The sequence below is a fragment of the Theropithecus gelada genome, chromosome 1, assembly GCF_003255815.1.
Source record: "Theropithecus gelada isolate Dixy chromosome 1, Tgel_1.0, whole genome shotgun sequence".
NCBI lineage: Eukaryota > Metazoa > Chordata > Mammalia > Primates > Cercopithecidae > Theropithecus > Theropithecus gelada.
This window is the reverse complement of record NC_037668.1, coordinates 39,840,405-39,856,270: the sequence shown is the minus strand read 5'-3', so window position 1 is coordinate 39,856,270 and position 15,866 is coordinate 39,840,405. Positions and strand designations below refer to the sequence as shown.

Here is a 15,866-nt window from a genome sequence, read left to right as displayed (position 1 = left end):
GATATTTTATCATATCAATAAATCGAGTCTATTTAATATAGGCAAACTGTTATTTGTTTAGACATTTCTACCTTGGAAAGTTTAAGAATATTGGACAAAATCAAAGTAAGCCTTCTAAAAGAATGATCTTTCACTACATGTAGTCTTTCTGTACTACCTTAGCCTCCCTCGTAGCTGGGACTACAGGCACATACCACATAGTTGGCTAATTTTTTTATTTTTTGTAGAGACAGGATCTCACAGTGCAGTCTAGGCTGGTTTTGAACTCCTGGGGTTCAAGCGATCCTCCCTCTTTGGCCTTCCAAAGTGCTAGGATTACAGGTATGAGCCACTGTGCGCAGCCTTTTTTTTTTTTTTTTTTTTTTTTTTTTTAAGAGGCAGGACTTTATAATCTATCTCTCAGTGGAGTGCAGAGGTGTGATTATAGCTCACTCTGGTCTTGAACTCCTGGACTCAAGCAATCCTCCCGCCTCAGCCTCCTGAGTAGAAGGAACTACAGAAATGCACCACCATGCCTGGCTAACTTTTTTAAATTATTAAAATTATTTTTTGTAGAGATAGAGTCTCACCATGTTGCAAAGGTTGGCCGTTATTTCTTAATATAAAGTTATTACTACATCCCCAAGATAGAAGATGTTATAATGTTTTGCATGAAAATTTAATGTCAGTGAATTTAGCCTTAGGCATTGGATCATATATATATATAGAGAGAGAGATAATACTCTAAAATTATTTGAAAGTGGCTTGTCTGATTTAACCATCATTAAGAAGATTCAAAAGTGTTATTTATTTTTATAAATTAACATTAAAAGGCTGGGTGTGGTGGCTGACACCTGTAATCCCAAAACTTTGGGAGGCTAAGGCGGGCAGATTGCTTGAGCCCAGAAGTTTGACACTAGTCTGGGCAACAACAACGACAACAAAAACTCCATATTCATTTACCTCAATAAGCTGAGGAAGCATATCCTTTCAAATCTGCTTTATTCATTTATGTAACTAAAGTTGCTGTTGTTGTTGTTTTTAGTCCAACAAGTATCTAAAGCTGTATTGTCCAATATGGTAGCCTCTAGCCATATGTGGCTTTTTTTTTTCCTTTTTGAGATGGAGTCTCACTCTGTCACCCAGGCTGGAGTGCAGTGCTGTGATTTCAGCTCACTGCAACCTTCACCTCCCAGGGTCAAGTGATTTTCCTGCCCCAGTCTCCCGAGTAGCTGGGATTACAGGCGTGCACCACCACTCCCGGCTAATGTTTGTATTTTTAATAGAGATGGGGTTTTGCCATATTGTCCTGGCTGGTCTCAAACTCCCAATCTCAAGAAACCCGCCTGCCTTAGCCTGCCAAAGTTCTGGAATTACAGGCGTGAGCCACTGCATCCGGCCTTATGGCTATTTTTAAATTAAACAAAATGTGAAATTCAGTTCCTCAGCCATACCACATTTTAGGTGTTCAGTAGCCACATGTGGCCAGTGGCTGCTATATTGGACAGTGCACACAGATAACTTTTCCATCATCACAGAAAGCTCTACTGGACAACACTGATCTAAGGCAAAAGAAAAGTATGTTAATAAGAATTAGCCACATCATTTCAAAAACAGTTTTTCTACTTTCAGATCAGCTGTCATACAATCATATCTTGTTATGGGAAAGATAAAACGGGATGGAAGTGTTCTTAAAATTCAACTCTAATCAATTCCTAAAATACTTAAGTGTTTGACTGTTGCCATTGGATTTACATATAAATATCACAGCCTGGCATTCAAAGTCTTTCCTATTGTGGCATGAGCCCGCTTGTTCAGCACATTTCTCAATGAACCCTTCTCTCATAATCTGAGCTCTGGCCAAATTATTCACTTTTCTCCAAATCCCACATTCATTTGTTCCGTTCTTTGAATTGCCTTCTTCTTCTGCTCCTTTTTGTACTTTTGAAATCCCTTGCACTGTTTCTTCCTTCTCGAAACCTCTCCTGGCCCCTTCCCCTTCCACTCCTCTCCTTTCACATTAAAGAGGACCACTTTTCCTAGCTGGGTTAGTAGGAACAGATTGGATGCATTGGAAGAGACTTGTGATGTGGTTTCCTGCAGTTCCTTTGTGTTATAGTTGAAGAAACTGAGGCTCACAGAAGTTGAGATGACCAAGCTGAGTGATACCGATCTCCTGATATTGCCATTCTCAGTCCCAAATACCTCTGATCTCTTGGGTTCTTTCGAGTTTTATAATTATCTATAAAGCATAAGTGGCTAGTAATGCTGACCAAAGGATTTAAGAATGTGGGAGACTAAAAGAAATTTTAAAATGAGATGAAAGAAGCAGAATATTTTTCCTGATCATATGCAGGTTTCTGATATGGTTTATTCAGTCAACTCTGTTTAGAGTGCAATTTCTGAATTTATTTTGTGCGTATATCCTGAACATGCCTGAGACAGATGTTCATCAGAGGTGGCATCCGGAATGATCTGGAGTTACCAGTGAGCAGAGACCCTTCCCGTTTTCCCCGTGCTTGTCTGCCTCCAGGAGACTGTGAGAGCTAGGCAATCCCCACCCCCCGCCCCGCCCAGCCCTATGGTACGGACAGCCACACCTGCAGCCAAAGTGAACTAAAGTGAACCCCCTCCTCACACTGTTCCCACAGAGCCTCTAGTCACTGAGAACAGATTCCTCGGGAGTGAGATCATAGGCCTTCAACCCTAAGAGGAGCCATGGAGCCATTCCAAATGAAAGAATACTTCCTAAGCTTTTTGTTCATTTTAAATCTTCAGGGACCATGCTAATCTTCTCTATATCGTTCCAATTTTGTATCATTCCAATTTTAGTATATGTGCTACACTTTCTGCGTTTTTTGCCCCAACACTAGGTGAGAAAATCAAAGTCCCAGAGGGTGCACCTTTTACCTAGTCCTCCCTGTGTGTAGTAAAAGGTATCGGAAAACAACAACTATCCTAGTTGTTGCCCCATAAACAGTCTCGTGTTTTTTATTTATTTGGTTTTGCCCCCCAACCCAACCGCCTTTGAGAGGCAGGACTCAGTATATTCTGCATTATTTTTTGTAACAAATGTTTGTGGAAGAGCAGAGCTGTTGTCTGTGTACCGACCAGGTTCTGACAGCTGTTCCCACACAGCTACATGGTGAAGGCAGTGCGAGGTTCACTGCTAGGGCTTGCCTTTCCGAGTTGCTGTTCCTACGTTGCTCCCTGCTTTGTCTCTTGTAACAGTTTGTGGGATTTCAGCACTGAACTTGCTTCCTGCTCTAGATGAAAAAAAAAATTATATCCTTGGTCCTGTGGCACAGAATCAGCTGATCCTAACAAAATAGTAGAGGAAGGCTGAGTTAGGAGGGACAGCTTGCATGGAGGATGCGTTCATCCAAGTTACTTGTGTTCACCAGCTGTAAATTTTGAATTATAGAATTAGAAGGACCATTTGGAGATCATGCAGCTTTCTCTCCTACCTCTAGTCAGGATCGTTATAAAAATATGCTGTGCAGATGAGCTGTGCCTCTGCTCTAAGCCAGTGGTTCTCAAACTGTGGCCCCTGGTCCAGCAACTTTGGCGTCACATAGAAACTTGTTACAAATGCACATTCTCAGCTCCTACCCCAACACTAATGAGTCAGAAACTCAGAGAGTGGAGCCCAGCCATCTGAAGGAGCCCTCTAGGGAATTCTGATACACTTTGTTTGAGAACTACTGCTCTAAGGGAACCCCTAGCAGGGCCCAGGAGTGAAGATTTTTAAGTCTCAGTGGCAGGAAACCAACACAGAGGTTTATCCTGCTCCCGTAATGGAGCTTCAGTAAGTGTATAGGGCATCATGGCCACCAGTTCTTCTTTTTGGTCTCAGCTCTGTATTGAGCCAGAGTGCTTGTGTCCCTGGTTCCCTTGATCATGTGCCAGAGAGACTTCAAAGTTAATATCCGCCGTACTGCAATGCTGGATAATGGCCCTGAGTACCTCTCCTGACATAGTCCACAGTCAGCTTCTTGGTGAGCCTAGATTCCTTCTGCAGGGATTGACTTCAGCCTCTTTATCCCTGCCCTCCTCCACCACCTTAGAGTAGAGAGCAGCTCATGTTCCATGAGGCTTCTGACCTGGGCCACTTAGAACTTGTGCCCTTCCTTGTGACTACACCTCCAGTGCAAAGTTAAATCATCCTGCAGCATGTCTTTCAGAAAGCAGGAAAAATTAAGGAGTCTCCTAGCTGCATCTTGAAACTCATATGAAATCCGGGGCTCGGATTTGCATAATAGCAGAGTTTATTTATTTTTATTGAGAAGTGAAACATGAGAGGGAATTTCAACAGTCAATAGCAAGACCTTATTCTAGGGCTTCCGCATTCTCTTTGTTTGTTGGGGTGTCTTAAGCACCATTTATATCTCAATATCTCATAGTCCTCCTTCACGTTCAGTTAATTGTGCAAAATTCTGAGAATAAGCAGCATCTAGCTTTCTGTAGATGTGACCATTGTAGAGCCTTTCTTCTGTACAGATTGATTTCATCTGGGTTTCATTTCAGACTGAAACCATTTGTATAATACTTTTAGGAGCCAGTTCTCCCTATAGCTTTGAGCCCAAAATGAATGTCCAGATGCGTCTCTTCAGATTGCTTTCTCTGTAGGCCTGCCAAAGGGAAAGAGCCCAGAATTCTTTGGCATAGGAGAGAAGTTATTTAATATTTATGAAGGGAGCCAGATGTTCAGGACATTTCATATCACAGAGTTAGACATGGTTCCTATCCTTGATAAACTCACCCAGACAAATTATGAGCACCAGATCATGGAAACAACAAATAGCCCATTCATTATCTATTATGTGACCTGGTAGAATGTGCTTTTTTATTAAAGGTGTCCAGTTCCTGTGAGTCCTCAACTAACCCAAGGGGCAGGAGAGGAAGATTGGTAGTTTAAGGAGATTTGGATTAATCTGACTGTATAATTCATTTCCTTCAGGGGTCAACTCCACCAGCAGTGCTGTGAAAAGTGGACCCTGGTTAATGATGAGACCCAAGCCAAGATGGCCCGGATGGCTGCTGCAGCTGCATGGGGTTTAGGTAAAGCTTCCCTCACAGGCACCCCATCAAGAATGGGGCGAGTGAGGCTAGGGGCTCGCATCAGAAGAGTAAGGCGCTGGCTCTAGGTGGAGATCCAGGTCTGTGGAAGTGTAAAAACGGTCTGTATCCACCTACTTCTGCACCTTCCATCTGTCCTTTCTACCTGATGATTTTTAGAACTTGTTGGACATGGGGAAAATTGGATCTTCGTTGGAAGGCCAAGGAAAAGAGTACACAAAATCAAAATTGAGATTTGGTGGGTGAGAAATATACACTTAGCACACTCACACAGAATACTGATGCCAGATGCTTTTCCCCATACACCAAGCCATTGTCAGCTGACACCAATGGGGTGTCAGGTAGTTTATTTCTGACACTGTCTACTTGGAAATAGCATCGGATCCCACAGGTTAAGGGCTCATCCCAAAATACTGCCCCACTTCAGATGCCAATGACAAGTTCCAGGTTGTGATTTGTGTTTCTCACTGACCAGCTGTAAATCAGGGTTAACATAACTCTCCTCCACAGGTGTGATAATTTGGTAGGACAGCGCACAGAACAAAAGGAAACACTTTTACTTACATGTACTGGTTTACTATAAAGGGTATTAAACAAGATACAGATGAACAGATACAATGAGGGAAGGTCTAGAAGGGTCTAGAGTGCAGAAGTTTATGTCCTGTGTGGTACTGGGGTTTACCATCACCCTCCCAGCACCTTCATCAACCTGGAAGCTCATTGTTCAAGAGTTTTTATTGCCTTTAATTTTCAACCTCTTCACCTTTCCTGGATGTCAGTGGACAGGGCTGAAAGTTCAAACCTGGTAATTACTTGGTCTTTCTGGTAACCAGCCCCATCCTGGAAGGGGAGAAGGAGGGAGAAACAATGTTAGGCAAAGTTTAAGTCACATGCTACTTAGCGAACCAATCTCTTTGGCAATAGGCTTGGATATTCTGCAAGGTTAGTGGGGTCCTACGCCCACACATTCAGCAGGGTATTAGGGTATGCATCTCTCTGTCTCCATTTACCTTTGCAGTTGAAAGCAGAAACAAGAGATGAGGAGACTGGGTGTGGTGACTCACACCTGTAATCCCAGCACTCCGTGAGGCTTGGGTGGAGGATCACTTGAGCCCGGGAGTTTGAGACCAGCCTGGGCAATATAGTGACACTCCATCTCTACCAATTTTATATGTGTGTGTATATATATACACACACACATATATATGTATGTGTATATATATATATACACACACACAATTTTTTTTTTTTTTGAGATGGAGTCTCTATCACCCAGGCTGGAGTGCAGTGACACAATCTTGGTTCACTGCAACCTCCCGGGTTCAAGCAATTCTCTGCCTCAGCCCTCCGAGTAGCTGGGATTCCAGGCACCACTACCACGCCCAGCTAATTTTTGTATTTTTAGTAGAGACAGGGTTTCACCATGTTGCCAGGCTGCTTGAACTCCTTATCTCGTGATCCATCCGCCTCGGCCTCCCAAAGTGCTGGAATTACAGGCGTGAGCCACTGCGGGTGGCCCTCATTTTTTTGTTTTAAAGAGAGATGAGGAGAACTCTCTTTAGGTTCCTGCATCCAGCTATGCCTGAAGTCGTCTCTATAGTTGACCTTCTCAATAAATAAATTTTTTCTTAAACTATTCTACCTTATCAGCATAATCAGTAGGGGCTCATGATGAATAATGAACACTTCTATCACTCAGGAAATGCAAAGGGTTTTTGATAGCTCTATACCAGTCACTAGGGACAAAGATCAAACATATTTCGTCTTATACCACAGTAGGATTTGGCTTTGGTTGCCTAAAGCAAGATAATGATTTATTTTCCTCTCTTATAAATGAAATCTAGAGGTAAGCATTTCCAGACTAGTATTTTGGCTCTATTATCATTAGCCTTTTTCCAGATTGCTGCTTTGCACGCTCAGCCTGTGCCTCCATTTTAAAGTTCACATGATCCAGCATGGTTGCTGGAGCTCCCCATGTCATGTTTTTATCCCAAGCAGGAGTAAAAGGAGAAGACAGTTGTCTATCTCCTTTTATTCATATTTCTTAACTTATAGTTTAGAACTTTCCCAATATATGTAACAGTGAGGATTATAGTATAATAAACCCCCATCTGCCCGTCACCTTTTCCAGCAATTACAAACATTTTCACCATTTATTGTCTCTGTTCTCCTCTTTGCTGCCCAATTCTTACCCACCTCACTCCTACTCCCAGAGTATTTTAAAACAGAGATTTCCTTTCAATCCCTGCAGACATGTCAATTTCTGACACTGGGCCCCAGCTAAGAGGATTATCAATATCTGTTCCAGAGATGGTCTTGATAAGAAGGGAAAGGATATGTAGAACGTCCCTGGTGAGAAGCTTCACCTGTGGAGCCCAGAGGAAAGTTACATAACCTTCTACCTCCATTCTCTTCTTCTGTCCCCCTTGAGTCACAGAGCTTATACCCTTTCCTTTCATGAGCTCTGGGCTAGATCCGGAACATTTTTCAAAAACAAATTGCTTCCTGAGGAGTCATCGTTAGCTATTTGCTTGTGCCCAGAGGCATAGAGAATGGATGAGCCAATGGTCTGGAGTGAGAGGCAGGAAAATGCCTTGTAAAATTGGCAGCCCTGCAGTTTGCAGCTAATGAAGCTGATATCTTTTCTGCAGATGGTCTTGGAAATCCTGTCATTTGATACATACTCACCCCACCAGGAGAAGTAAATACCTCTTCCCGGATGCAGCCATTTCCCCAGTCTAACATGACACAGAGACCACTGTGCTGTGACCTAGCCCGGCTTTTTGTTATAATGGAGTTGCTTGCAATATTTATCTCCTCCCTCCTGAGGCAAAGATGTTGCCAGAATGAAATGGGCAAGCTATGTGTCTAATCCTGTCCCCTATCATCTGTGTAATGGCTATTTTCAATTGTTTAGAGGAAAATGTAATTTCCCAACATACCATTGAACTGTGAGCTGCCTCACTAGTAGGGAAGAAAGCAATTTTGTTTCACCTGGAGAAACCTGAGAGAGTTCTCTAGGATAATGAGGTGCTGCATTCAGCCCACTTGATGTGCAGACTTCACACTCATGCACTTCCCCCCTCATCTGTCAAGATGCTCCCTGGGCAGCCATGGAGTCCTGTGTTTAGGAGAGAGATGTGGCTTTTTTTTTTTGTTGTTAAGTCAACCTGCATAGTGTGTATAGGGGCTCTGCAGGATTTTGGTACATGAGGCTCAAGTGCATTTGTCTTGTTTGTATCCCAAGCTAAAGGAAAGTAACAATGGTAAGACCTATTTGAGATGCTGCCTTTAGCCCAACCAGCCAACCCCCTTGATGCTTTGTGTATGTGTGTGTGTGTATAGGTCAGTGGGACAGCATGGAAGAATACACCTGTATGATCCCTCGGGACACCCATGATGGGGCATTTTATAGAGCTGTGCTGGCACTGCATCAGGACCTCTTCTCCTTGGCACAACAGGTAAAAACCTGCATGCACCCAGATCTCTCAGCAAGGAAAAGATTGTAGTGCTTCTGAGCACACGAAGCTTCAATAAATAGCTATTATACTTCAGGTCTGATGTTTACTTGACTTTGTGAGTGCATTTGAATGGTTTTGATGCATTACACTCAGAAGACTGCCAGCAGGTCTGCTGGGGCTACTTTTTGTTCTGAGCGGGACAAATGTGTTCTGGAAGCTGCTGTCTCAGTTGCTTTTGGAGTTAGCTTGTTGGGTCATCGTTACATCCCTTGCTGTAGAGAGAAGCTGTATTTCACCAAAAGATAGCAGTCAGAGAGCCAGCAGTCTCACTGTGTGGCAGAAATCAGTCACAAGGGTCTTCTGGCCATGCAGGCATGTCACACATTGATTACCTTCCAAGGAAGCTAGTACTTATTTGCAAATAGTGTGCTGACTTGCAGAATGAAATAATGAAGTAATCCCATCCACCCTGTCAGACACGAGACTAAATGAGGTGCCCTGGTAAATGATCTGAGCACTTAAGGCATTGGGACACTATAATTAACCTTAAACATTCAAAAACGGGAAAAGCTCTGCATGAGGGATTTTTAATTGATGGCACAGAGGAAACTCAAACTGCAGTGCTGTGGCATCCTCCAGGCTCTCATCTGTGTGATGAGAACCAAGATCTTGGTTGTCTCTGTCAGAGACACAAGAGCTCCCGTTCACATGCACAGGATTGGGCATCTCTGCCAATTTCAGAGGCACTCCCTAATAAGGACAGAGGGTGCTTGGAAGCCAGAGCTACCACCTGGGGCCATTGAAGTGTGTGCAGAATCTGTTTTCATAAACATGCCCAGCAAGGAAAAGTTAAAAGAGGGTAGATCCCCAGGCTGGGCACAGTGGCTTACACCTGTAATCCCAGCACTTTGGTAGGCCAAGGTGGATGAATCACTTGAGACCAGGAATTCGAGACCAGCCTGCCCAACATGGCGAAACCCTATCTCTACTAAAAATACAAAAATTAGCTGGGCATGGTGGCGGGTACCTGTAGTCCCAGCATCCCAGCTACTTGGGAGGCTGAGGCAGGAGAATTGCTTGAACCTGGGAGGTGGAGACTACAGTGAGCCAAGATGACGCCACTGCACTGCAGTCTGGGTGACAGAGTGAGACTGTGTCTCAGAAAAAAAAAGGTAGATCCCCAATTATGTCCTCTTGAGATGCAAGAACCCATGATTCAGTTTTACAACCCTCATTCCCATGCCCTTGCCACCTAAGATTGTGTATGTTACCTTAGATAGATGTTAAAGTTTTGGATGCCATGCATTTCTGTCTTTGATGAGAAATTGGATAATACCTCCTCTCAAGCCATTCACTTCTGGGAAAATGCCTTTCTTCAGCAAATTTCTCTGTTCGTCCCTGGAATTTAAGTGAGACAGATAACTTCTGTAGCTAGTTGGGGTGCCCTAAAATAACCCTAAGCTCCCAAGTCCAGAGCTCAGTCCCAAGGGTTGTTTCTCTTCTAGTGCATTGACAAGGCCAGGGACCTGCTGGATGCTGAATTAACTGCGATGGCAGGAGAGAGTTACAGTCGGGCATATGGGGTAAGTGTCAACTATTCTGCACATTGTCATTTCTGAGGCTTATTTCCATACTTTTTTCAGAATGGGCTATTGAGAACTCACAGGCTGCTGGAAACATGCCTGTTTTCTCTGATCGGCAGATACCCTGACACCAGAAGGAATGATTTAAATCCTGTCTTTTGGATTGTTTGTGCAGTAATTAGTTTGGAATGTGATTTGCTTCCATCAGGCCATGGTTTCTTGCCACATGCTGTCCGAGCTGGAGGAGGTTATCCAGTACAAACTTGTCCCCGAGCGACGAGAGATCATCCGCCAGATCTGGTGGGAGAGACTGCAGGTGAGCTTGGTAGAAAGCCCCAGTTCACCCGCCTACCCCTGCCCCTTCCAGGACCTGGGAGAGTGCCCCCCTCCACTCCCTCTCTTACTCAACTTGCTTTTCCTGCCTCCTCCACCAGTGTGTTGCTTGGCTTGCATACAAAGCAGAATACTCAAATGCTCCTCATCTAAGCTTAAGCTGTGAGAGAATGGCCAATTTTCCCGTCTCTTCTTACTCTCTCCTCTAGGAATTAAAAAAAATGTTTTTTAATAAATGACACCTGTGACCAATCAGGAATCATAATCTCAAAATCATTGGTTCTCAACTTTAGCGGCACAGTAGAATCACCTGGAAAGCTTTTTAAAGTCCTGATGCCCAGGCTATTCCCCAGGCCAATTAAATTTCTGGGGAGAGACTCAGGATCAGTATCTTTTCAGGTTCCCCCAGATGATTCCACAAGCCAAAGCTAAGAACCACTGTTCTAACTATACTTGCAGGCCACCCGCACTAGCTTTTCAAATGGGGTTGCCTTAGGTTCTCATTGGCCAACTCCTCCTGTTGATAGTTACTTAGGTCAGAGTCATCCTGTCGCCTGCACTGAGGCTTTTTTCCACTGCAGTTTCCCCTTGTAGAGAAGCTTTCCCAAGTCCTCCATCAGTATTTTCATTATCACATTCTGATCATTTTAACATGAGGAACTGTCACTCCAGTTCTGGGAGTCAGGAGTCTTAAGTGTTCTGGGAAGGATGGCCAGTTCTCCCATTCCTTGAGTGGGTAGGATAGGAAGTTCGTCAGCAAAAGAAAAAAAGAGAGAAAGCCTTTACCACTCCAGAAACCATTTGTCTCCCTGCCTATCATAATCCATCCCCCCAATTATAAGCCATTTCCTCTCAACTAGATCCCCACCTAATTCCAAATTCTCGCTTCAGACCAGTCGAAGTTTGTACTTCAGGCGTCTCAGTAGGCTGTGACAAAACCCTCTCACTCCAAACTGCATTCCTGCCTAGGAAGTTCAGGGCACATTCCCCTGGAAAGGAGAAAGCAATGGGCACGGGAACATCTATGAATACAGTCATTTATGGCTCTGAAATGAGCACATACAGTTCTTTTACATGTTTTATTAGTAATTATGAAATGCCCAGTGAATGTTTTGATGGAAAATTGTCTCCTGGGCACCAGAAAGAATTCCACAAATAAGCATTTCCCACTTAATTTGTACACACCCCAGTTCTTTGAAATGCCTATAATAAAGAGTTTCTACAGCAGAGATCTGATGAACCTTCTGACAGTCTGACAAGTGGGACTTGATCCAAATGTAGACTTGGAGGGGAGGGGATGCATGGAATGAGTCCTGGGAAGAGAGATGCCTGTCTGACTTTACTGGGTCCAGGACACTGTTACCACCTTAAGCCTTCGTGACTTTCCTATCTTGAGGCAGCAAGATGCTTTTTGGCTTACGGGAGGCCAAATTATTTCAGCATCTGGGAGGACCTAACTATTGGTGAGAAGTAACAAAAAACAATCACTCAATGTACTTTTTTCTGTTATTTTAACTTTCTAAATCATTGTTGTCACACTTCATGGGATGGAAAATTGTAGTCCAAGGCCTGAAAATAAAGCATTACATTTATAGTGGAAATTTGGCTCTTGTGGATGGCTTGCTGTCAAATGAACTGCTGGGGCTAGAAAACTGCCATTTTGTGGTCAAATCATTTAAATTAAAATCCCCAACCAGTATTATAGTAGTGGAAAAATACATGTTTGTTACTTTTCTTTGGAGTTGCACAATGCTTTTGGTTCCTAAGACCCTCCCATAGGGCAATTAGAGAGGTCAGCATTACTGGCACTGGGTCTCTTCTTGCCTTGGGTTCTCCAGTCAGGCTCAGACTGCATCTTATCATGGCTAAAAGCCTGAGATCATTGTTGCTAGACTTTTAAGTTTATGTCCGTGGAGTTCAGCTCCATGGGTTCATGGAATTTACCATGAAACAGTAGATCTAAGGAACTCCCCTTCTGAGTCTGACTTCTTACCAACAAGGGTGAAAAAGGAGTTCACTTGGCTAGGCATGGTGGCTTATGCCTGTAATCCGAGCTCTTTGGGAGGCTGAGGCAGGCGGATCGCTTGAGGTCAGGAGTTCAAGACCAGGCTGGCCAACATGGCAAAACCCTGTATCTACTAAAAATACAAAAATTAGCCAGGCGTGGTGGCATGCACTTGTAGTTCCAGCTACTCAGGAGGCTGAGGCAGGAGAATCGCTTGAACCCGGGAGACAGAGGTTGCAGTGAGCCGAGATCGCACCACTGCACCCCAGCCTGGGCAACAAGAGCAATCCCACATATAATCCCAGCACATTGGGAGGTTGAGGCGGGCAGATAGCTTAAGCCCAGGAGTTGGAAACCAGCCTTGGCAACATGGCAAAACTCTGTCTCTTCAAAAAATACAAAAATTAGCCAGATGTGGTGTGCGCCCATAGTCCCAGCTACTCAGGAGGTTGAGGCGGGAGGATCGCTTGAACCTGGGAGGTTGAGGCTGCAGTGAGCCGTGATTGCACCAGTGTTCTCCAGCCTGAGTGACAGAGTGAGACCCTGTCAAAAAAAAGAAAGAAGAATAATTTCTAAGTGTAACTGAATGAAGCATTTCCCCTTCTGTGTATACTTTTTTATCTCAGACAAGTAGAAATGAAGAAGAAAGAATCTTAAGATGCCAACATACAGGGTATCTCAAAGTCTTTTGTTTTTTCAGAAGTCTTAATGGAGGTTGAAGCTTTAATAACTTCAGAAATATAAATGCCACCAACTTAAAAACAATGTCACTTGAAAGTTATTTAAACTTATTTACATTTAATTCATTTTTGAACTTTGGATGATACATTTTAAATTTAATTTCTTTGTCAGTGATAGTCATCTTCAACCAGAAAGACTGAAACAAAATTTTAAAGTTAAAGATGTATTATGTATTATATTCACCATTCACAAAATAAATTGAAATCAATCATTTAATTTATTTAATCCTCGCCGTATCCCTATGAAACTGGTACTGTTTTTATTCCACTCTACGGATCTGTCAGAGGTTAAGTGATTTGCCCAAAGTCACATAGGTAGCAAGTGGCAGAGGCAGGATTCAAGCTCCAAACCCATGCTATACCATCTCTCAAACTGCTGAGAAGTCCCTAAGGGCAGGGGTCCCCATACCCAGGGCCGGGGACCGGTGGGTAGCCTGTTAGGAACCAGGAGGCACAGCAGGAGGTGAGGGATGGGCAAGCTCTACCTCCTGTCAGATCAGCAGCCACATTAGATTCCCATGGGAGCATGAACCCTATTATGAACTGTGCATGCAAGGGATCTAGGTTGCATGCTCCTTATGAGAATCTAATGCCTGATGATCTGAGGTAGAATAGTCATCTGAAAACCATTCCCCCGCCCCTGCCCAATATATGGAATAATTGTCTTCCACAAAACTAGTCCCTGGTGCCAAAAAGGTTGGGGACCACTGCCTAAGGGTATTTCACTCACAGTGCCCTTAACCTGAGAAAGCTTAGATTCTATCAGCAAATCTCCTTTGTGTTTCACAGTGGATTTGACTGTGACTTGCAGGGAAGTTAAAATGTATCAGAAGGCCAGGCACGGTGGCTCATGCCTGTAATCCCAGAACTTTGGGAGCTGAAGCAGGCAGATCACTTAAGGTCAGGAGTTCGAGACCAGCCTTGCCATCATGGTGAAACACCATTTCTATTAAAAATACAAGAAAAGGCTGGGCACGGTGGCTCACGCCTGTAATCACAACACTTTGGGAGGCTGAGACGGTTGGATCACAAGGTGAGGAGTTCAAGACCAGCCTGGCCAAGGTACTGAAACCCCGTCTCTACTAAAAATTAAAAAAATTAGCCAGGCATGATGGTGCATGCCTGTAATCCCAGCAACTCAGGAGGCTGAGGCAGGAGAATTGCTTGAACCCGGGAGGCAGAGGTTTCAGTGGGCCAAGATTGTACCACTGCACTCCAGCCTGGGCGACAGAGCAAGACTCTGCCTCAAAAACAATGTATCAGAAGACATATCTGATCTTCACTTTTGAATGTTCTAGGGCTGCCAGCGTATCGTAGAGGACTGGCAGAAAATCCTTATGGTCCGGTCCCTTGTGGTCAGCCCTCATGAAGACATGAGAACCTGGCTCAAGTACGCAAGCCTGTGTGGCAAGAGTGGCAGACTGGTGAGTGACACCCACCCACCCACATGGGCAGGTAGGGCCCCAGGGTGTCCCTGGGCTGTCCAGTTCTGTCTATAACCCAGTCTCTCTTATTTTAAGGCTCTTGCTCATAAAACCTTAGTGTTGCTCCTGGGAGTTGATCCGTCTCGGCAACTTGACCATCCCCTGCCGACAGTTCACCCTCAGGTGACCTATGCCTACATGAAAAACATGTGGAAGAGCGCCCGCAAGGTCTGTATCCCAGTGCATCCAGAACAGACCACCTTCTCCAGAATGCCCGCCTGATCTGCTTCTCTCTGCCCCTTTAAGGCCAGAAAAGAAACAGTGTTTAAACCACCTACTCACAATGTCAGGGAGTTTCTTCCTGTTATGAAGCTATTTGGCCTGATTTCATAAAGTGAATCATAGTTGAGGAGATACATGTATACCGTTGATCAAACCAATGAATGTGATCACAGTTATATGTATTTGTATCTAGAAAGTGCTGGGACATAGAAAAGGCACACTTTCTACCCCTAAGAGAAGATGGGCTGTTTGGTACAAAAAAGAGCAGATTTGTGAATACACAGACTAGAACTTTCACAAGACCAATTTGGGTTTTTCAGACTTCTGGTCTCCTCTCCTGTCATCAGTTTGGATTCAAAAGGAATAACATGCAGGGTGTAATGCTGAAACCAGGAGGGAAAGTTATCTTGAAGCCAATGTAGAATTCCTCTGACTTTATTTACAGACAAGCCCTTGGGAAATAGATGTGGCTCCTGGTTTGGGGGTTTTTTTCTTTAAGCAATCTGCCTGGATGATGGTGAGGACTAATAACCAGTAGGCCCTGGAGGCAAAGTCAGCACCTGCTTTGGCTTCCCCTTCCTCCTTCTTACGAAAAGGAAGAGGGAGTCCCAACTAGCCTTCTCTCCCCATTGTGACCCCCACAGTGAGGTACCTGAGATGAGAGAGGAATAAAACCCACTGGGAGCCTCTGCTGTGGAGAGATCTCATAAAATAGAAGTTGTGTTTCTGTGGAAGGCACACTTAGGAGATCTGGGGACTGGGTCTAGAAATTGACTAATTTTATATATGACTGACTCAGGGTGGCTGTGAATGCCACCCAGAGTGGGATCAGCTAGCCTGTACCCAGGCACCTGGTCTTTGGGATTTACTGCAGTACCAATGACCTAAGTTTCCTTCTTCAAATGTGCAGCTTGGATATTTTGTTTGTTTTTGTTGTTTTGTTTTATTTTTCAGTCTCTGTGAGCCTCCCAGGCCAGAGC

The 15,866-nt window shown here is 44.1% G+C and overlaps 1 protein-coding gene and 1 long non-coding RNA gene across 3 annotated transcripts in view; one reads left to right on the top strand and one right to left on the bottom strand.

Moving 5' to 3' along the window:
• The window catches only part of MTOR (mechanistic target of rapamycin kinase), a 150,469-nt gene that overhangs the window by 102,599 nt on the left and 32,004 nt on the right, over positions 1–15,866 (top strand). For both annotated transcript variants that reach the window (XM_025384127.1, XM_025384120.1), the window contains exons 31-36: positions 4,940–5,040; positions 8,404–8,519; positions 10,025–10,102; positions 10,311–10,418; positions 14,479–14,604; positions 14,701–14,832. In XM_025384127.1, the coding sequence (XP_025239912.1) occupies positions 4,940–5,040; positions 8,404–8,519; positions 10,025–10,102; positions 10,311–10,418; positions 14,479–14,604; positions 14,701–14,832 (661 nt within the window). The remainder of the gene's footprint in view (positions 1–4,939; positions 5,041–8,403; positions 8,520–10,024; positions 10,103–10,310; positions 10,419–14,478; positions 14,605–14,700; positions 14,833–15,866) is intronic.
• Positions 5,628–11,161, bottom strand: LOC112623604. The gene is made up of 4 exons (XR_003119173.1): positions 11,071–11,161; positions 10,184–10,399; positions 9,791–9,917; positions 5,628–5,898 (listed from the first exon to the last, which is right to left on the bottom strand). It is a non-coding gene; the product is annotated as an uncharacterized LOC112623604 (long non-coding RNA).